The sequence below is a fragment of the Silurus meridionalis genome, chromosome 13 (assembly GCF_014805685.1).
Source record: "Silurus meridionalis isolate SWU-2019-XX chromosome 13, ASM1480568v1, whole genome shotgun sequence".
In the NCBI taxonomy this organism is placed as follows: Eukaryota; Metazoa; Chordata; class Actinopteri; order Siluriformes; family Siluridae; genus Silurus; species Silurus meridionalis.
In genome coordinates, this window is record NC_060896.1 from 28264236 (window position 1) to 28287776 (window position 23541).

General features: G+C 41.1%; 1 protein-coding gene across 1 annotated transcript in view; it reads right to left on the reverse strand.

Moving 5' to 3' along the window:
* The window catches only part of hipk3b (homeodomain interacting protein kinase 3b), a 38631-nt gene extending 17136 nt beyond the window's left edge, over positions 1-21495 (reverse strand). The window contains exons 1-3 of the mRNA XM_046863844.1: positions 20797-21495; positions 12701-13937; positions 2918-3041 (exon numbers count right to left, since the gene is read on the reverse strand). Coding sequence (XP_046719800.1) covers positions 2918-3041; positions 12701-13935 — 1359 coding nt within the window. The 5' untranslated portion in view covers positions 13936-13937; positions 20797-21495. The remainder of the gene's footprint in view (positions 1-2917; positions 3042-12700; positions 13938-20796) is intronic.
* Between the last annotated feature and the right edge of the window lie 2046 nt (positions 21496-23541).

Sequence of the window (23541 nt, forward strand, 5' to 3'; positions counted from 1 at the left end):
AATAAAACAACCCCACCATCAACCCAACTACCCCTACCATAAATCCAACCACCTTCCTCCATCATCTGAAACTCACCCTTCATCAACCAAAACACCATCAATTCAACCCCTCAGACCACCATCAACTAGGCCATATCCCACCATGAGGAAGGAGGTACACAGGTACCTAAACAGGTAGGTAGGGAGTAGGTTGAATGGGGGTTGTTTAGGGCGACCCCCATGACTTCACACAATTTAATTAAAACTTCAAAAGAAAACGCTGACAGAATAAAATCAGGAAGGCAGGAAATGAAAATGAGTGCTTTACCTTCTCGCTCCTCCACATGCACTCAGGTCATGGAGCAGCGTTCCTGAGATCGGACTTCACACATAAATCAACAGCGCGTGTGCTCATGGGGATCGGTTCTAAAAATAAAAACCCGCTTACACCAGATTAAAAAGGGAAACTACTGAACCACTGTGTAAGAAGAAACGACTTTTTACTTCACGGAAAAAAGGTGAAAGTTCTGATCACCTGCTGTAATGTGACTCCAGTTACAGTCAAACTCCTTTTACATTTCTGCTCCAGTAAAAGTACTGAAAGTTCTGGATCGGATGTCAGTAGGAACAGTAACAGTAGTGATGTAGGGAACGTGATGTGAATAATGGGGGCAGTTCAGTGCTCCTTCTCCTGCACATCACACACAGTGAGAGAACCCTCACCCACACACACACACACACACACACACACACACACACACACACACACACACAGCAGAACCATGCGGTTACGCTAGTGCTCTCACTTCAGAGTCATGAGGAACCATGTTTTCTGACATGTACAGCATAAGAAGTAAGATTTTACACATTCACATTTAGTGAAGGAAAAGATTCCCAACATGAAAATACTCTGATAATCTACACTTTATGACCTGAATATTGGGTCACCTGATCTTTCCTGCTATATGTAGTTCTTTTCCAAACTGTTCCCACAAATCTGGAGGCACTCAATTGTGTAGGACGTCCTTAGATGCGCCATAATACAATTTCACATTCACTTGAACTTGGAAACCCAAATCTGTTCCAGCATGGCAATGCCTCTGTGCACAAAGTGAGCTCCTTGAAGATCTGGTTTACATGAAGATCTGGTTTACATGTTTTCGAGGTGGTCATCTATAGAGCTCTGATCTCATCCCTTCTGAACACCTTTGGGATGAATTGGAATGCTGACTGCACCCCAGGTCTCCTTGTGACACACTTGTGGCTGATGAACACAAATATCCATAAGCACACTCCAAAATCTAGTTGAACATCTTCCCAGAAGAGTGGAGTAAATTATAAGAGCAAATTGGGACTAAATGTGGAATGCATTGCTCAAAAAGCATAAATTCTATTAAAATTAAAGCTGAAGTTGATGTAAATGTATAAAAGTCCACCTGATAGTAAAAGGAAAATGTATGAAACTGCAAATCGATTAAAATAAAAGACAACCGTGAACAACTTTTTTTATGTGTAAATCTTTTTTACAAGATTTTAAAATATATAAAAATATACAGAAAATTATATATATGTAACAACAAAATAGTTAATTGTCTAAAGAGTAATATGATTGGTTTGTATTAATATCAGTCGCTATGTTTGTCACATTTTGTATCAGTGGGTCCCTGCCTCATGTCTCTCTGAACTCACAAGATTCGGATCTAAAGTTTAATTTCTTAACGACTAAGCTACCAAATAAACACAAACGTTTTAATTAGTTATTGTTTCCATGGTAACAGCTTGTTCACAGAGACGTGTATGAGAAACTGACCTATTAAACTCGTGTTTTTTGCGACACCACGACGAATCAGAAGTTCCTTCACCAGATAAGTAAGAGAACTATCATTTTGCCGTTAAATTGATTAGCAACTGCGACTTACAGGACAAGCTAGTGACTAGCTACCAAGTGTAAAAGGTGTAGCTAGCTATTTATTTTACATGAATACAACATTTTGGACTTTGGATTAGATGTTGGTGCATTTCAGTACCTAAATAGTTCATCATTAGTTCTAAGAAAGGTGTAAATTAATGAAAAAGAATTGACAATAAGGAAATGTTTACAGTCCTCCTCATCCCGTTCCTAACAGCGAGCTCTTCAGCGTTCCCTCAGGATTTTCAGAACAAGCGTTAAGTATAATCTCGAGCACCGGGATGGCAGGAGGGCGAGGCGTGAATCTGACTCCTGGTTGTAAAAATACCTCAGTGTGAGTGCAGTGGGCTTAAGAAGGGCTTTGGAGTATAATGGGGCAGGATAAATCCAGAGAGCTAGTGTCGCCTGAGCTAGAAACCTCACGGCAGCGCTGAGGGAGATCCATCACACGTTTAAATACTTGCAGCTCCTCTTCCTGAGAGCCTTCCCCAGAAACAGAGTTCTAATCTGGGCTTGTTGCTGCCCGTCCCTTACAAACACACACTCATATACACACACATACAATGTCTCTAAAAAGCATCCCTGAAGACCCTTCCAGAAGGGGTTGCGGTGCACAGGACAGGAGGGGTGGAGCTTATAAAGAACGTATACACACAACATTCCAAACACAGACGAGTGTCGGGAATTTAAAAGCAGGACAAATTCCACACGGGACTGTTAGTACCGAGAGAAACATGCCACATGACGTATTCCAGAGAAGTCGTCATGGATGTACGAAGACCCGGGAGACAGCGTTCACGATTAATGACCACTCCGACTCCGAAACCTTCTGAGCACGATTTTTTACCTCAGAATTTTCCGTTGTTCACAATACAACCGAGAAATTCTGAGGTAAAAAATCGTGTACTGTTTATTATGATATGAATAATACAAATATAATTAATTTTATAATTTATATAATTTAATTCTTTGGACTTTTGCATTATTATTTCTCCTCATTGGCTAGTGTTCATTTTTCAAGTCTTTTACCTGGTCGTACTCCAGGGCCCCGGGGTACAAGGGCCATCCCAGAAACAGCTCCGCTATTACACAGCCCAATGACCACATGTCTATGGCTTCACCAAACGGCAGGCCCAGGATGATCTCCGGAGCTCTGAGAGAGAGAAAAACAGAACCCAATCAATTAAAACAGACAAAAACCCACAATGCTGAAGATAAATACAGGGCTCAGTGTTTATATCGTCCCCCTGACATCTAAATACAGCCTGAAGTTCGCTTTGGTGACTCGAGGCCTGGCTGGAATAAACACAGCACCAGTTTAGGAGTGACAACATCGCAAAAGCAGAGCGCAGGAAGAAAAAACATCTACATTTTACCTCAGAATGTGTCAAAGAGCAGGAGTATAACACAGAACAAAGGATAAACTCGTATCCGTATGGTATTCAACTGCTTTCTTCAGACATACGGGTGTGTGTTCGATCTGCAGTCCGATCTACTTTGGAGGTCTTGGTCTGGACCATGGGGGTTGGGGTTTTAGTTTGGACCATGGTATGTTAGGTTTTATTTTGAACATTGGGGTAGAGATTTGGCCTAGCTTTGTGACTAAGCTGGATCCTGGTGAGTTTTAAGATAAAGTTTAAGCTTAGATGGACCCTGTAGGTGGGGGTGGGGGGTATAAAGGTAACCTGACCACAGGAGTGATGCAGTCACACTACGTGAGCTTGAGGGTGATGCAGCTCCTCTCAGGGCTTGTTGGTGCAACCTGAACTGACAGCCTAGCGTTACTCGAGTTACACCGGTGTCTCTTTACTGCTGTAAGCATGGCTGCCTGAGAGCCTCCTACAGAGTGTACACAAAAGATGAAACTCTGTATGCCACGACTCTGCCTCCAAACACTAGATTTCCTTCACCGATCACAAACCTGACAACTCCTGAAGAGAAATAATGCCTCGCTGGTCAAAATGCAGCAAACAGTAAAAACAAAAATGCAACATAGTGGATTTTCGATTTCAGTTCCAACACAGGAAAGTGAAGAGCACTGTTTAAGGTCCATACTGAGGTCCAACTGATCTCAATCAACCATCATGATGGACAGGTCTAAATCACACAGCACCACCCAAAACCCACCATGGACCGAGAACAATTACACAATGAGATGATACAATAGCATCAGGGATTTCAGGGCGGGGAGCTTTAGAAGAGTTTAGATCTAGAGAACTAGAAGTCCTGGTGAGAAGATTAATAACATGACTGTGATGTAAATGGGCCATGAAATGATTTCTGGAACGTTTAAAAGTCACATCCGAAATATCTGAGATGTTCTATATAATACAAATATTTCATCTTGTTTAAAAGGAAGGTGAACGAATCCGCAATCCTACATTTCATTTGCATTTCCAAATGAGCCAAAAACACATTAAGTGCTTAGATCATCTCCTGTACATGTGGACGAAGATATAAAAAACAGGTCATCGAATGGCTGGAGTGGCTCTTGTTCTTTAGGAGCCGTCCACTGAGTTCATCCTGATCATCTCCACAGCTCTCTTTTCGCTCTCCACAAAAGCATCAATTATCCTGTGGTTCTTCTTCCTCGTTATTGATTTCTTTCAAACCTGTAGAACGATGATGATCCAATAAATCTGTTACTGTTTCAGAGCTGAACCATGGAGTCACCTCTTTAACCCATGGAGCCACGTGCACTCGTGCATTGAAAGGATCGTATTCTCAGCATCGGCGCGATAAAAACAGACGTCGAGTCATGGCACTGGAAATGGGGATATTTTCAGTATAAATATAGCCTCACCGATGCCAACCGACGTTGGAGAACGCTAAGGTATCTGTGGTGAGGAATTCCATCCAATTTTATTTAATCTAAGTCTTTTTATAGCTACATTTCTTATTTGTCATTAAATCTTTGCAGTGCTGAAAATAAAAGAAGCATCTTTGAATTGTTTGATCTGTCTGGATTTGGTTTTGGAAATCAAAGGTTTGTTCTAGTGGGTGTGGTTCTGGATCACATGACCACACATGACCCTGCACGAGGAACTCAAGAAAGTACCTAAATTCCCTGAAAGAGTCGCATCTCAAAAACACCTTTTTAATGCAATCTGTATTTTTATGATGTTTTTTTTTTTTTTTTGCACAAGACAAAATCCGACTTTCTTTTCCCTACCTGACTTGTTTTTCAAAAGCCCAGGAGAGCATTATAATGGTGGAAGGTCTCACACCCAGCTCTGGATTGTCAACTTATACCAGGGTCACTTCCCAGAATTGAGGAGTTACAGCTGTTATTGATGTTTGCAGAGCAAAACTGACTGAATGGATTAAAATTCAGTGAGTGAGCTCAGTGAGGTCATTAGGAAATGTGAATAATCGCTCTCACTCAGGATGGAACTGGATGTTACTATGGTTACAGGTGTTTATAAGCAGCACATTCATTTAGATTCAACTGACAAATGCAAACTACCAACTCTGTGAACTTACACCTGAACTTCCAGCCAATCACAATCCACTATTCACACCTGAACTCCTTCCAGCCAATCACAATCCACTATTCACACCAGAACTCCTACCAGCCAATCACAATCCACTATTCACACCTGAACTTCCAGCCAATCACAATCCAATATTCACACCTGAACTTCCAGCCAATCACAATCCACTATTCACCCCTGAACACCTTCCAGCCAATCACAATCCACTCTTCACCCCTGAACACCTTCCAGCCAATCACAATCCACTCTTCACCCCTGAACACCTTCCAGCCAATCACCATCCACTCTTCACCCTGGCCCGATCCACAGCGCTGTAAAGCTTCATCTACACCTGCCTTCAGTAATAAAATAAAAGAAATGTACCATCGTGTAGCTTTTTTTTAATCTGTATATCTGATGCGTGCAAAGCAGCAGATAATTTAAACTTTATTCCCACAGCTGAGTCAGAGGAAATGACTCGTGACTCGTCACGTAATTTTTCACTGCACTACATCCAGATTACGATCTTCTGAAAAGCTTTCAGACAGAAATCCAGATCAAATGAACCCGGTGATTAGAACAGACCTGAGTAAAGGCAGTAATGAAGCGTACGTCTGTATTGAAATCCCGCTTCAGTCATTTCTCCGTTTCTCTGTAGTAAACGATTAAAGCTGTACATCAGATTAGTGTCCTGTGATAAAGGGCACTTCTGACATTCTGGGCAACTTGCCTGCGCTCGCCTTAGCCTCTGTAGCGTGCCAGTGCTACGCTCAGCATTTTTCTGTTTCTCTACGCTGGGCATTAACTCATGCTCGAGGCAGAAGGAGTGAAGAGTTGTGCAGAACTTCATTCAGTGAAAAAATGCTGCAATCCATCGTTCTTACAACTCACAAGTAGTGCGAGTTCCAGAAAACAGGGAAGCCATGACTCTTCAAACCCTGACTCAACCTGACTCTTATTTCAATCTTAACTCAACCTGACTCTTTTTTCAATCTTAACTCAACCTGACTCTTTTTTCAGTCTTAACTCAACCTGACTCTTTTTTTCAATCTTAACTGGACCTGACTCTTTTTTTCAATCTTAACTCAACCTGACTCTTTTTTTCAAACCCTGACTCAACCTGACTCTTTTTCTCAAACCCTGACTCAACCTGACTCTTTTTTTAATCTTTACTCAACCTGACTCTTTTTTTAAACCCTGACTCAACCTGACTCTTTCTTTTCTAAACCTTGATACAACCTGACTCTCTTTTCAAACCCTGACTCAACCTGACTCTTTCTTTTTTTAAACTTTGACTCAACCCAATTGTTTTTTTTTCCTCAAAACCTGACTCAACCGAATTATTTTTCTCAAACCCTGACTCAATCTGACTCTCTTTTTAAACTTTGACTCAATCTGACTCTCTTTTTAAACTTTAACTCAATCTGACTGTCTTTTTAAACTTTGACTCAACCTGACTCGTTTTTTAAACCCTGACTCTCATGTAGATTACATAACTCTACATCTCACTGTTTGCTAAACACATGAAGATAGATAGACAGCTTAATGAATATTGAGGAAGAAGTGGTGTAGAATGTAAAGACGATAAACTGTCATGTTTATGAAGCAGTTAAAAAGGGGAAAAAAAAGAGAAACGCTGTTTTATTGCGTCTAAAACGGCGCAGTGGAAATGCAGTTTAGCGTTAATTGCGTGCTGCAGTAATGCTGCGACATCAACGGCATTTAACAATAAAAAGTTCGCGAGACGGACGAGCTGAGAGACTGCTCCGTCACACGGTACACGTTTACGTAAAAAAAACTGAAATTTAGAAAGCAACTTAAATAAATGAAAAACCGATAATGTAAAAAAAGATAATTAATTTTATTTATCATTTAAAAAGCTGGTGATGTGATTGGATCACGTGTCAATCTGTGGAAATAAAATGAAATCGAATCAACAGCTGAATGAATTCATTAACAACATTAACATTAGCAGTAGCCTGAAAACCCTGTATCCTGCTATAACACACCAGAACATGCTATTTATTCCCCTCCATTGTTTCCCAGACTGCTACAGAGCAGTGCACAAAGACCCGAGCGGTGCAGGACGGATCTCTCCGACTCGAAGGGAAAGAATTTAATAACAGCAGGAAGGGAAGAGGTTCGTCTCCCAGCTCTCACATCTGTTTCACTGAAACACAATGTTGGAAACGTGGAGTATGAAGCCGAAAAAATTTCACGTTGCCTTCATTTCCTCGCTGATGAAATAAATGCTGATGGGAAAAGAGATCCTGTAGATAACAATCCAACATCGGAAATGAGGTAATAAGGATTATTTATCTTCACACAGATTTAAGGTCCTAAAGCTTCAATGATTCGGGGCTGAATATATAAATATATACATGACTTTTCCAGCTGTAGAATGAAATTTTCCCTTTACATGAACTAGGAGACCCAAACCTGTTCCAGCATGACGATGCGCCTGTGCAGAAAGTCGGCGCCATCAAGATCTGCTTTCCATGGGTTGAAAGTGTGTGGAAGATCTCCTGCTATAGAGCTCCAACCCTATTGAACACCTTTGGGATGAATGTGAACGCTGACTGCACCCCAGGAACCTCCTCACATCATCTCATCTGCATCAGTACCTGACTAAAAAGCTCCACAAATCTCCACAAAATCTAGTGGAACATCTTCCCAAAAGGGTGGAGCTCATTAAAAGAGCAAATGAGAACTTAATGTGGAATGTGATGTCATGGCGGTACGGTGTATATACACTTACTGTCACTACACTCAGCTGAAACTTCATATATTTCAAATGAGAATGTTTTGTTTATTATCCAACCCAATCCCAATAATCCTTCCATACTTGTAGGTAGAACTTTACGGTTATGAGGGAACATTTGAACAAGTGAAGGAGACTTTTCCAGCTTTGTGAGTTTCTTCGAATAAAATATCTATAAAGGATGTTTCTAACTGCCCAACAACTAAAAACTACCTGGAACTATTTCTAACATCCAAACACAGTGCTACAAACACCAGGGTTCTCAACAAAGTGTTCCACAAGAAGGAACAACAGAGAAACTATAGACCTTGGAGGGTGGGGGTGGGGTGGCGTATAGAGCTAAAACAAGCGACAGCAAAAGAAATCGAGGATGTTGAAACCTCATGAGAGGAATGAATGCTTCCGTTTTCCTTCTGAAGGCCAGGAGACCGAAAAGAGCAGAGAATCTGAGAAAATAAGTTCTAAGAAGATCTGAGAAGACAGTAGGAGAACAAGAAAGAAGAGAAGAGACGACCTGACATGAGAAAAAAGGAGATAGGAAAAGGAAGAAAGAGTTCGAGAAGCTGAGAGCAACAAAGGGTAGAGAAGACAAGATCTGAGAAGATCTGAAAAAGAAGAAAAATGGAGAGAAGATCTGAGATGTGAAGAGAGAAAAAAAAGAGAAGATCTGAGGAGAGAAGAGGTCCGAGGATATCTGAGAGGAGAAGAGTAGAGAAGAGAAAAGGAAGAAAGATAAGCAAGGAGAAAAGCAGGGGTCAGAAGAGAAGATCTGAGGAGAACTAAACCATAAAAAATAACATCTGAGGAGATCTGAAAAGAGAAGAGCAGAGAAGAAGATCTAAGATTTGAGAAGAGAAGAGCATGAATCATCCTCCCCATAATCACAGAACAAAACCATGACATCAGCTGCTAAAAAATGTTCCCACAGCGTTCTCACAGAGAGCACGAGAACCAAAGCTGCTTTCATCCTTTCGCTTTTCTTCTCAAAAACAAAACCCTCTCAGTGAACTGATCAAATGATTAATGTTCAAATGAAGTCAATTATTCGGTGGGTTTGTTCAAGTGTAGTCCTGATATGATCCAGATCGCTTAATTACTACACTGCCCAAGAAAAAGCAGGTTTATGCAAACTCTCATGTAATACTGATCTACTGACCGTATATACGAGGTTTTCTACGATTAACCAAATCAAAGAATTGCGTTGTATGTAAAGCGTTCGTTTGGAATAAAGCCCTAAAAAGTCGCTGACCCGGTTAATCGGCATTAGATTTAATCCTAATTTAATCCCGACCAGCCCACTCGCCCCGCCCGACACCTTTTTGGCACAGCGATCTATATTCCACTTTCTAAAAGCAAACGAAAAACAGCTGACTATTTAGGTTAGTGACCTTGACCGAGAGCTGGGGTGATCTCCCCAGCATGCATCTCATCTCGACTCGATTCATTCCAACTGCCAGCCACTTCACCATCTATAGAAGTCAAACTGCACTGGCGAGCCTCCCGTCAGCTAATTTTAGGTTGATCAGCTCTCTCCAGCCCTCGTCTCGCTCAAACCTCCTGCACCCACCCTCCCATTTCCATCTGTATGTTTGGGTATTTACTCCTCCTGGAGAAACAGCAACAGCGGGCGTAACCCTGCCATCGCCAGTGTGTCACATGCCAAGGTTTTTCGACTGGAGGCTTGAAGCAACACTCGAAATCTGAGGCTTTCCTCAACACTTTCAATCTCAGGGTGCAAGAAGTAATTTTTTAAGGCCATACGCAATAAAAAATAAATATTATAATCGATGTCAGAATGGTATCTTGGTGGAGCTTGTCCAAACGAAAATATCGATGATATCATTCTCCTTGAAAACAAAGTTGTTCCTCAAGTAACCATCTATGTACCGTTTTGTTTGTTGAAATTAATCAACGCTGCACAAAAATCTCAGAGCGCAAGTCACAATACATGCAGCGTTAAGATTTTTTAGACAGTCTTCCGACCCACAAGCATCCACGCTAATTAAACCTGTGTTCTTCAGAGAGCTTCTCCCAGAAAGGACGTGTGCTCTGGAACTCGCCGCTCCATGTAAACATTCTCACAGGACCAAAGCTCTCATTGAGATTAACTGGGTCAGTCTTGATTATGTAACACGTATTTCAGGTTCATTTTTCTTTTTCCAGAGAAAGAGTGCAGACGCTCGTACTTGGCTTGCTTTGGGCCGAGAGTTTGCATACGTCTAAAATTTGCCTCTTTCAGGGCGCAGGCTTCTAAAGGTATACGTTACTGTTGTTCTTCTACTGACAGTTTTGCATGTGTGAAAGGTGCTTGGTGTGCTTGAAAAACCCTGGCAGCTGCATCAGAAAAGCTGGTCATCAGAGTCTGGATAAAAGCTTGGACGTGTTCAGGTGTTCGATTGGGACGTACATCACTGTTGTAAAGACTGATTTCACAAATAACCAAGACTCCGTTCAACATGAAGTCAGACATTTCAGAGGGTCGACGGATTTTGCCGATACCGGTAGCTGGGTTGGAACGTACTCGCCGATACCTGATTAATCAACTGATAGTTTTTAAAATGGATACTGAATAAAGATACATTCCATGTAAAATAGTACTGAAATTTATTACAACCAAAAAAACAAACAATACTGCATTATGAAAATGTGCTGAATGAAATAAATATTGCTAAATATAATTTTATAATTAGTAAATAAAACATATATAGCGTGTAAAAAAAACAAACAGCACGTGATGTCAGTGATTCGCCTCTAGAGGCTGCTCTCGTAATGACAACGGAGCAGAAGCCCGGAAAAACTATCGGTGTGAATATTTGCCGTTAGCTCATAGCTCCAGCGATCAACTATCGGTGCAAAAGCGATTAATCAATCGACCTCTATTGGATACTTTTATAAACTGCTTGTGAGGGGTTTAACAGATAGAAATTAAATGTGATCAGCATGATATCAAGACATTTTCAATATGTTAAATATTGCTGCCATGGCAAGTCAATCAAATAACATAGCAGAATCGCATCAACATGCCTCTGGCTCATTTCTGCAAACTTAATGCTCAGTCTCAGCAGTCGCTTCTTGCAGCAGCTATTTAGTGCCTTGATTTAATTTGTTATTTTGAAAGGAAATTACAGTCTTGAGGATCCAAAACGATCAGAGGCAGTTATTAGGGGGAAATGATAACACGCAAGTTATTAGAGAATATTTATCTGACATTCAGAAGGGAAAACTTCAACCTTCTAACCTTTTTATACAATATGGAAACAAACACACAAATAGTTTTGTGGCTACGAATGAAAAATCTCCACCCGTTTTTTATTTTTTTTGTCATGGAAATGCAAACCTTTGGATTCAACTCTATAAATCAGACACACAATATGGCACTGAAATCAATAAGTGGAAAATAAATGTAATTGATCATCATCAATTACAAACCCGTGCTCAAGATTCTTTCATCAAATTCTCTTCCTTCCCAACAGTTATTGCATATTTTTTACATTAAACAAAAAAAGAGCTATTGTCCTAAAGCATGTTTTCAAAAACACAGCTTCCTTTCCCATACCAACCGACTATAAATCCCCTCCTCCTGGCAGTTACACTGTTTTACACAACTGGTATGCGGTTCCTGAATAGACAGGATGTTTGTCATAGATGACATTTCCTTTCCAGCATTTTCTTTTTAAAACAAGACCTCAAATGTTATTTGACCTGATTAAAAACAGAGAAAAAAAATGCAGTACTGTGTAAAAGTAAAACCCAAAACTGTTAATGTGTGTTATTACTGTAAAGAAGGGCTAGGCTTCAGATTATGCTATGTAGCATAAAACTATGTGCATACTCGAGGAAACCATGCTACGTAAAGACAACTTACGACGATTTATTGGGGGGGGGGGAGGGATGGGACAGAAGATAGAGGTTGAAATAAAGTCTATAGACCAGACTGTACAATTGCTTCTCAGTTGTAAAAACTAACTTCTCAAAATTAACTTTGTTAAAACTAAAATAATATACAGGTAGCCCCCGACTTACGATGGAAAATCTGCGTAACTTGAAAATATGGTAAGTCGAGACATGGTCTAGCCCACCCAGGAGTCTTAAAGAATGGATATCAGTATGGGATGATGTACTGTAATTTGTTAATAATTGTATTTAATTTAATTTATAAAATCGCAAAAAAATAGTAAGTCAAACCATCGTAACTCTGGGAATACATAAAAAAAAAAATTAAAAGAAATGTAATCTGCAAAACAAAAGCATTTGATGCAATGTATTAACCTGACATACAATCAAAACTGTTACTCGAAGAAATTATGCTACGGAAAGAAAAATTATGACGACTTATTGGGGAAAAAGAAAAAAAGAAGACAGTGGTTGAAATGGAGTCTATAGACCAGACTAAATTATTGTTTCTCTTATAAAATCCAGCTTGTTACAACTGAAACAAGATCTATCAACATCTGAAAATCTGCAAAACTGTAGCATTTGATGGTAAAAGCTCATCAAGTGTTGGCTAAATCAAACAAGAGAACATTTTAACACAGAACTCGGAAACCAAAAGCCAAAGCATTAACCTTACATACATACCTGTAGTACCGTGACTGAAGGTACGTAGAACAAACGGCTTTGGACACGTGGCTGGCGGAACCGAAGTCTATGACTTTTACCCGGTACGGCTGCCGGACCGGATCCACAAGCATAATGTTCTCAGGTTTCAGATCAGCATGGATCAGACCCATGGCCTTTAACTTCCTCAGCGCAGTAGCAACCTGCTGAAGAATGGGCCGTATTATTTTTAGAGGCAGCGGGCTGAATTTGTTCTGCTTGAGGAAATCATATAGGTTCTGCTCAAGCATCTCAAACACAAGGCAGGTATGGTTACGGTGCTGGAAGCACTCGAAAGCCCGCACCAGGTTATGCTCTTCCGCGTTCTCTCCGCTCAGCCGGGCCAAGATCCCAACCTCGATCTGGCCCTGCCGCGCATAGGACGGGTGATTTTTCAGGATCTTTACCGCCACCACCTCGCTGGTGCCTCGTTTCCAGCATTTGACTACCTGACCAAAGGTACCACGGCCAAGGAAGTCCAGCACCTCATAGGTGTTCTTCATTGAACAAAGCACCTCATGTTGTACCAGCTGGTAATCACCGTCCCCGCTGCCAGTTCCACCTCCTTGCTTTACCGGCCCCGCTGCTACAGCTGCCGGGACCCCAACTGGTGGATTCCCTACGTTTGTTTGCAACATTGCAGGCAACATTGACAGGTCCTCCACTATCTGCATGGCGTTTCCCTGGTTCTCCAGCTCCTCGCTCTTACGTTTCAAACCACATCGCTGGGAACCACCTGCCAAGTCAGAACTACAGTCGTCTTCCCCCTTGTCCTCGTCGTCCCCTCCACCGGCAACTCCTTCTCCCCCACCACTCCCTTTGTGCTCGCCCTTGAGCCCTCCAGATATCCCTGTAGCTCCACTGCTGCTCCTGGATTTTTCCAGATGTTTCGGCTCTTTGCCCTGTAACGGGACACCTCTTTCCTGGTGATGTGCTGCTGCACAGGCTGGTCGTCGTTGTACACCTTGTACAGCGACAGTCTGTACTGGAAAATCCCCACGCCGTCTGCACCCGGCAAAGTCCCGTGTCTTGTACGTCGGTACAAATTTTGTTGGCTGTCCAATGCCAAGGGTTTTACCATTCAAAAAAGTCAGTGAGAAGGCCCTCTCATGGTAAACACAGTTGTTGGGTTCAACTTTGAGTTTCTTCACACTGCAAAAGGCACTTGTCTGAGTTTGATAAACATGTGGTGGGTAGACCAAGACTTGTGAGGCCATACCTGGGGAAAGAAAATAAAACGAGTAAGTAACATGGGCCAGTAAAACATTACATAAATAACGAAACGGAAACATTTTACTTAAAAATGAAGTAACCCCTTTACCGGGCTCAGCAAGGAGGTAGATTAGTGAAAATACATCCTAGATGAAAAACCAATGCACATATTCATTCACACGTATGCTTGACCTTAGTTAAACCAATTAACTCTATAATTCCCCAAAGTGCTCTTATCACTCTGCATCTCAGAGGTACTACCTGGTTTCCTTTGGGTTGTGTCAGAAGTTAGACCATGGGAGTGGTGAACAAAGTACACAAACCATGTAGAGTTAAAGTAGAGATACTCTGTAAAATGTGACTCCAGTAAAAGTTAATGTGTCCTTTTGAACATGAGTAAAATTTCAAAATAAATTTCCTTTAAATGTACTTAATTATCCAAAGTACTGATTTATTATAACTATAATGTTCCGGTTATCATTTTTCACTTAATCACCTCAGTTTATGTGTAAAGACTCGAATGTGACTCTCAGCACACTGATCTATTAATAGAATGATATTAATGACTCAAACACTGATTGATTTCTATTACAATTATCATGAACACAAAACCTTCTTTAATAAAACGTGTAAATGAGGTCACGTGTGTTGTGGCGAGTTCGAGTCTGGAGTTTCTTCATCATTTATTCCTCTCTAAATGTTCTGCTTGAAGTTGAACTGATGCTGAACTGTATGTTGGTGATCAGTAGTACACCAAGCGCCGATCAGAACACGTGTAAAACAGAGCGTGCGCTTGATCCTGATTGGTGACTCGCTGCGTGTTTCACCAGTTACTTTTTTATCCTCGTAAATAAAAAGGAACAACTGATTTAACGAATTGTAGTAAAAAGTACGAGATTTGACTTGATATCTGACGATATTTGATAGGAATCCATAGCATCATAGAGTTTTTGAAAGATGTTCCTCACTCAAACGGATGGATTGGATTATGGATTATGGACAACCTCTACTTTTCTTCGAATATTTCCTTTATACAAAGGAATGACAAAAGACGAGTGACGGCTAATTGTTTGTCTGTCCAAGTTCTTGTCAGCATTACTTCTGAAAAACAATCCGAGGTCAACTGAGACTGTAGTCTAACAAAACAGTGGTTTAATGCAGTAATCATTGACACACTATTGGGAGGTTCTGCTCTAGCCTTGAGAACCTTCTACAACTTTAGATGACTGTTAAAAATCTCAGAAACCCAAGAGACCTTTTTCAAAAAGCTTCTCCATTGTAGTCCAGTATAACAATGGTGCATGTCATCATAGCCAGAACAACAAGCCATTAGCGGTTAGATGTGAGTAGGTCATACCCTGAACTTCACCTCCCTCGGTCAGGCCGCTCCCTACACCTGGTAAGCAGAATGGCGTCACATTGTTATGGTGGAACAAGCGGTTTTTCAGGGATTGAATATAAAAGGTAAACATTTTGAGATCTTTCATCTTTTACCCTCACACTATAATCTCAGACCTCCATGATTCAATCGACTCTAATAAAGATCATCTTGAAGGTTGTTGGTGATAATCCCAGGTGATCACGTGTGTGTGTGTGTATTTATATTACATATATACATTTCTACCAGCAATCTCACTGGTGCCCATTGCTAAACAAGGTGGAAATGTTAATATGAGAACATCTTGAGCCCATGTGATTCAGGAGAGATTTCTTTTGTTCATGTCAAAACCTGACCACCATTGAGTCAATGTTCCTGTATCTATAACAGACCATAAACTTACTAAATAGTAGAGGTGTAACCACTTTTTCAGTACAGGACTTTCAGTTCTAATCCGATGTTGCTCCTGAACATATTTGGTGGCGGACCGCAAGTTTGTTTATTCTCCACCTCCCAAAATTATCCTGCAAGATTTATTTCTCAACTACATTTAAGTTATTGGTTAACCTTTAGTAAATTCCCAGTTTATTCCCATTAATGTCTATAAAATTCCCATATATTCCTGAAAGTCGTCTTCTTAGGGATCGCCACAGTGGATCAGTAATGAAATTAAAATGGATGGAAAACTTCCTGAGCACCAAGAAATGGTTCCAGAAGCAGACTATTGGGCTGGACAGATTTATCTTTGAAAAGAAATCAGTTCTTGCTCGGCTTGAGGTCGTCTCTGGTTGTCTCCGATGGTCATTTAATACATTTACGATTTTCTAAGGCAGCACCACGATGCTCTATTCCCAGTTTCGACCATCTCGAGGGGGTTTAAAAATGTGATCAAGTCCTCAGCCAGCCTCATAACAGTGTCAGTAAAAGTCAGTGAGCGTTTGATATTGTTTCTTCTCAGAGAGAAGAGAAAACAGTGATTGTTTACGATTTCTCAGCCGTGTCAGCTTTGAACCGTACAGGCCGCAGAACTTCCTGTTTCGTCTCCACACACAAGCAGCTGTTGAGCTTTTATTGAGAAGATATTTATTCTCTATGGAGAAGGCAGTAAATATACACCACGACAAATTCACACTGATAGGTTACTAGCATTCATGCTAGCTGGCTAGCTATTAGTACAAAATGATTGGACTGCATTTTATAAAAACATCTGGATAAGCCAGCAACATGAATAAACACTCACGCCAGACACGTTTTAACATTGCTGATTAGTTTATACAGCACAGACCAAAAGTTTGGACACACCTTCTCATTCAAAGAGTTTTCTTTATTTGACCAAGAAGGAGAGTGATGGGGTGCTGCACCAGATGACCTGGCCTCCACAGTCACCGGACCTGAACCCAATCGAGATGGTTTAGGGGTGAGCTGGACCGCAGAGTGAAGGCAAAAGGGCCAACAAGTGCCAAGCATCTCTCGGGGAACTCCTTCAAGACTGTTGGAAGACCATTTCAGGTGACTACCTTTTGAAGCTCATCAAGAGAATGCCAAGAGTGTGCAAAGCAGTAATCAAAGCAAAAGGTGGCTACTTTGAAGAACCTAGAATATGACATTTTTCAGTTGTTTCACACTTTTTTGTTATGTATATAATTCCACATGTGTTCATTCATAGTTTTGATGCCTTCAGTGTGAATCTACAATTTTCATAGTCATGAAAATAAAGAAAACTCTTTGAATGAGAAGGTGTGTCCAAACTTTTGGTCTGTACTGTAGTTATAAAGGAACTGTTTCTGAGGGATTTATTTATTTTTGTTATTCCCAATTTTTTTTCTCATCTCAAAAATTCTATTTATTTATTTTTTTAAACACGACACGTGGTCATTATTTACACTACAGAGGATCTCAAAGCTCTCGTGCTCCTGTAGCTCAGCCGCTGCTTCGATGTGGTGTCTTTAACCAATTAATTTACATAAATGAATCTTTTACAGAAGAAGCAGAATGAATTCTCCGATCCGGCCCACGATCTGCTAGTTACTCATTACTTCAACATGAACACGGATCAGACGTTGTTCGTCTTTTTGTTGGCATTTTGTTGGAATTTAATTTTAGATTTTTTTTGTTATTTTTATAAAGCAGTGAACTTCACAGTTACTATGTGATTTTGAGGACATGGTTCTTCTTGAGTAGGAACTTTCAAGCTGCTGGAGACATTTTCTTTGCATTCTCCTAAATCGAAAAAAACGAAGGCAGCGATAAAGTGTGACGTTTATAATAAGAAAATGATTGATTGCTGATGATGAGCAGGTGAATCCAGGTAGAGAAATAGTCAGTGTTGAAAAATAAAAATAAATAAAACACTTTAAATCATGATGTCACAAAAATAATGACCGCTGGAGCGCTAGCGGCTGATCCGCTCCTTCACACAATGCTGTTATATAAAACGCTCGAACAGCATTTCTACCAGGTTTTCACCTCCGGAGGTCCTGGGGTCAAAAACAACAACACAAGACTGTTCACACTGACAGATTTGTCAACACAACACCCTTGGGGTTTTGAGGGATCTAAAAAATCATTTTCTCAACGAGAACTATTTAGTAACAAAATAATTTTATTCGCTCTGTTCCTTCAGCCGAACACGTTTACTCGTTAAGCTCCGCCTCTCGGCCCTGCAGCATCTGTAACACGTAGTCCATGATCATGTACACGATCATGACGAGTTTTAGCGGCGTCTCGTGAACGTGGTCTGATTCTCCTCCGTCAGAGAGAGCACTCTGTTCTCACATCCCGTGACTTTTAACCGTCCTGATTAGATTCGATTTGGATCTGAGCGCTCATGTGACAAACTGAAGGAGGAGCACGTGAGGAACCTTCTTCTGTGTGTCTTCAAAAAGAGCGGTTCTGAGTCCTGTTCGAGATACAAGCCGCTCTGGATCTCAGAGATGAAAATGTAAAACAGCATTAAAGCTACGATCATGAACTCGAAACGCAACCAGTGACGGGGAACATTACCCCTTTTTTTATTTTAGATTTGTATAAATTTTATAAATTGTAAATCTTATTCTAATACATTTTTCAATAGATATTATAAAGTGAAAAAAAAACTATTATTGTTTTTTTTTTTTACTATTTTTACATTTTAAAACGAACAGAAATATCTTGTAAACTATATAAATATTCAGTATAAACATGTTTAATGAGTTTAGATTTATGGCAACTGTCAATTTCCTGGAAAGTCAACAGGAAGTTATTTTTTCTTTTGATATGCACTGGGAGATTACAATAATAAATGCCATAACATTTGTGTGTGTGTGTGTGTGTGTGTGTGTGTGTGTGTGTACATACTTAAAACTTCTCAGAAGTTTATTATGTGAACTAAAGTTACACAAAATAATTTATTCACAAAGGTGCAAAGTCAAAATCGGTAAGTGTAATATTTATAAACAGGAAGTTGCCGGCTACAGGTTACTTACTGATCTCTTTAATTATTAACTAATTAACTTATGAAGAAAGTTAATGAGGTGGAAAAGCAATGTGACCTGTGTTCCAATCAATCATTAATCAATTAATAAATAAACAGACAGATAGACAAACAGACAGAGAGAGACAGAAAGACAGGCAGACAAACAGACAAGCAGGCAGGCAGGCAGGCAGACAGACAGACAGACAGACAGACAGGGACAGACAGACAGATAGACAAACAGACAGACAGAGACAGAAAGACAGGCAGACAAACAGACAGAGACAGAAAGACAGGCAGACAAACAGACAGACAGGCAGACAGACAGACAGGGACAGACAGACAGGGACAGACAGAAGAGACAGAAAGACAGGCAGACAGACAGATGATTTTCGCATGACTCAAGCTGCAGTTTATTGTCAGTGAATGAAATCATTCTTAATGGCTCTGTGTGTGTGTGTGTGTGTGTGTGTGTGTGTGTGTGTGTGTGTGTGTGTGTCTCAGACACAAACACAACGTTCCTGTCAGCAAGAAGTCAACAAGTTTTCATTAAACGGTCTATTTGGGTTGCCAGATCATGTAATTAAATCCCTTATGCAATTTCTTTAGCACAACAAATGTCATTTTGATGACTAACTTTCTCTTTAAATAACAAGTATTAAATATTTTCCTCATTAAACAGTTAAATCTATATTGTTGTTACATCGTTCAAGCTGAAAATATTTAAATATATCATCTCGTATTTGCTGTTAAATGCATGGACATTCTTCAATTCTTTCTGGAACCAACATGAACTTTTCTGCAGAACAGGAACGAAATGATTAATTACAGTTATTGTTATTATTACGATACAGTCCGGACTGAGCGACAAATCACACAGGAATCTTCTCTGTGACACTGTTATTACATGCGTATTACCAACATGTTAATGCGTTTCCTTAGCATTAATATAAAATAATTATTTTATTTAATATTGTGTGTGTGTGTGTGTGTGTGTGTGTGTGTGTGTGTGTGTGTGTGTGTTTTGTGTAAAAATACTTTTTGGATTTCTCGCTCTCATTCTTTTTTTTTAATCGAAAAAGTACAGACCTGGCAACACGCCTGCTTGATTTAACTGTGTATATAGAATTCGATATGATAGGACCTGCACGGCGCCTTAACACCTAATAAACACTCGCTCCCTACTTAGGCCCCCTACATACAGTGTGTACAGTACCGCTGGCTCCTGCGCCCTTTCTAGTGCCCTTTAGACGTTATTAGACGTGTAACCGCGATTAGTTATAAATAGCGCTGGCGACACTCGGAGCGATTTATTTCCAATTTCCCTTCACCACAGTGGAGAATAGGGTTATTATAGAGCATAAACGCGCCGTATAACGCGTTATAACAAGTTTACGACACGTGGCAAAGCTGCAAATGAAACGACAAGACTGATACAGTTTATGAAGTGCACTGCTAAAACGGTTTAGGATGCGTTATATCGCTATATAAAAGTATTTTTTGTCATTAAAACCTAATCCGAGATCTGATTTTTATCCAAACCGGAGTGATTTTACTGCGAACTTTTCATTTTAGGTGACGGCGAAGTTAGAAGCTAAGCTAGCTAGGGTTGTTTTGTTTTTTCTTTAGCGAAGTTGGGTAAATATTCTGTATATATATAACCCTGTGATCCGGTTATATGTGCGTGGGATTGTAGAAATGCGTGTATAAAGAAATAAAAACAAACATTTTCGCTCGCACGGTAAACAGTTGGACGGCGAGTGATCAGGTTCTTATCCCATCTGTTTTCGGTAACTCCCGCCCCTTTGCTGTAATTGGTTAATTCGTTACAACGTCCTTACGTCATGTCAAGCAAGAAGTTCTCCCCGCCAATGGCAAAGCAGAAGGCCTGTCTTTTTTAGCTAATAATAGTACAAGGGGGCGGGGTTTATAGAATACAGGTATGGATTAAAAAAGAAGGACCGACGGACGCTGGATCACCGGATGCGGTCCGAGAGGCAGGCGGAGGCGCGAGGCCGCGAGCCGTAGAGTCCTTACCTTCACGTGGAGTGAGAGTCGGTGAGCTCCAGTGTTCCTCCAGACATCGTACACACTCGGGGGGGTTGGCTAGCAGCAGTCAGAGCGCGGACCGTCTGCGGGCACTGCTGCTGCTGCTGCTGCCATCTTTGTCCTGCGCGGCTGGAGAGAGGAAGGAGCTCGCCGCCGTCTCCCGCATGTCAGAACACGCGCACACACACTCACTCACACGCGCGCGCGCACGAATGTCACGCACGTCAGCGATCAGAGGAACCGCACTCAGTCCCGGGGCATCGCGGTGCCGCGTGTCGGCGGAGCCCCCGCTTCTCTTAACCGGGGAACGAGTTCCGCTTCATCCACGGGTTTCCTTCTCCTTATCTTCACCACCGACTCTCAGCTGCCAGACTCGAATGTTTTGGAGTTTGTCACACACTGCAGACCTGAGCAGCCGAACACGGATTAATCACACACACACACACACACACACACACACACACACACAGTATGTATTAGGGGTGTAACGGTACACACAACTCGGTATGTATCTCGGTTTTTAAGTCACGATTCGGTTCAGTTTCGGTACAGTTGCGGGGGAATAAATGCACAACATAACATTTATTGTCATTTTTTATTATTAACATTTGTGGGCCTTGAACAGTTCACATCTGTAAACAATTTTAAATAAAATGCCTGCTTGTTTAAAATAAAATTAAATAAATGAAAGAGTACATCAAATTGTGTATGTGTGTTTGACATTTATTTAATTTTCCAAAGATATGTTCTACTTATTTCAGTACACTTTTATGTCTTCATTCCTTCCATCCGTCACAGGATTTCCTCCTTTTAAGAGAAATCTTTGGAGCCGCACATAAAACAAATCCATATCCCCAGCGTGATGATCACCAGGAATTCACCATGATTTCACGCATGTGCAAAACACCACACTACAAATCATATTTCTGTTACGGAGTGAGTTTCTACAGTGACACTGGGCTAACTCTCTTCTTCTTCTTTTCTCGGCTTCTCCCATTAGGGGGCGCCACAGCGGATCCTCCGTCTCCATACCCCCCTGTCCTCTACATCTGCCTCTTTCACACCAACTACCTGCATGTCTTCCCTCACCACATCCATAAACCTTCTCCTTGGTCTTCCTCTTTTCCTCCTTCCTGGTGTCTCCATCCTCAGCATTCTCCTACTGATATACCCCATGTCCCTCCTCTGCACATGTCCAAACCATCTCAATCTCACCTCCCTCACCTCAGTCTCCAAAACGTCCTACATGCGCTGTCCCTCTAATAAACTCACTTCTAATCCTGTCCATCGACATCACTCCCAACAAACATCTCAACATCTTCAGCTCTGCTACCTCCAGCTCCACCTCCTGTCTTTTACTCAATGCCACTGTCTCTAATCCATACAACATCTCAGGTCTCACCACAGTCCTATAAACTTTTGCTTTCACTCTCACAGATACTCTTCTATCACAAATCACTCCTGCTATCACTCTTCTCCACCCACTCCACCCTGCCTGCACTCTTTTCTTCACTTCTCTAACACACTCTCCATTACTTTGCACTGTTGACCCCAGGTTCCTTGAACTCCTCCACCTTCTCACCTCTTCTTCCTGCAACCACACCCCTCCACTGCCCTCCCTCTCATTCACACACATGTACTCTGTCTTATTCCTACTGACTTTCATTCCCCTTCTCTCCAGCATGTACCTCCACCTCTCCAGGATCTTCTCCACCTGCTCACTACTCTCACCACAAATTACAATATCATTGGCAAATATCATAGTCGATGGAGACCCCTGTCTGACCTTGTCCATCAACCTGTCCATCACCACTCCAAACAGGAAAGGGCTCAGAGCCGATCCTTGATGCAGTCCAACCTCCACCTTGAACCAGTCTGTCGTTCCCACTGCACACTTCACTGCTGTCACACTGTCCTCATACATGTCCTGCACCACCCTCACATACTTCTCTGACACACCTGATTTCCTCACACAATACCACAACTCCTCTCTCCACCCTGTCGTACACTTTCTCTAAATCCACAAACACACAATGCAGCTCCTTCTGACCTTCTCTATACTTCTCCATCAACATTCTCAAAGCAAATAATGCATCTGTGGTGCTCTTCCTCGGAATAAAACCATACTGTTGCTCACAGATGGTCACCTCTTCTCTGAGCCTGGCTTCCACTACTCTTTCCCATAACTTCATGGTGTGACTGATCAACTTAATTTCCCTGTAGTTACTGCAGGTCTGCACATCTCCCTTATGCTTAAAGATCAGTACCCACACATTCCTTCTCCATTCCTCAGGCATCTTCTCACCTTCCAACATCCTGTTAAACAATCTGGTTAAAAACTCCACTGCAACCGACTTTCCACTCTTCATCCTCTTAATCTATCTAATCACACGAAAGGGAAGAATTTGATGGATCTGAACTCTTCTTGATTCAGGAAATCTATGGATGCACAGCATTTAAATTTCGGAACAGATCCAATCAGATCCAAATGTTTTTAAGACTCTTCCTACTCACTGAGCTGGACTTTACACGTTTGGAGTGGACGGTTTTAAGGGAATGTGTAGGTGCCCAAGCTGAAAGAAGAAGCAGCAGAAGAAAACAAACTTCAGTGTTTGGTCTCCGAATCAGTTTGTGTGTATGATGTAAACACGCACCATCATTTTATATCTGTTAATTATCAATAACAATTTATTAGATTTATATTATTTATATTTTTCATTCCTGAAGTGTGTT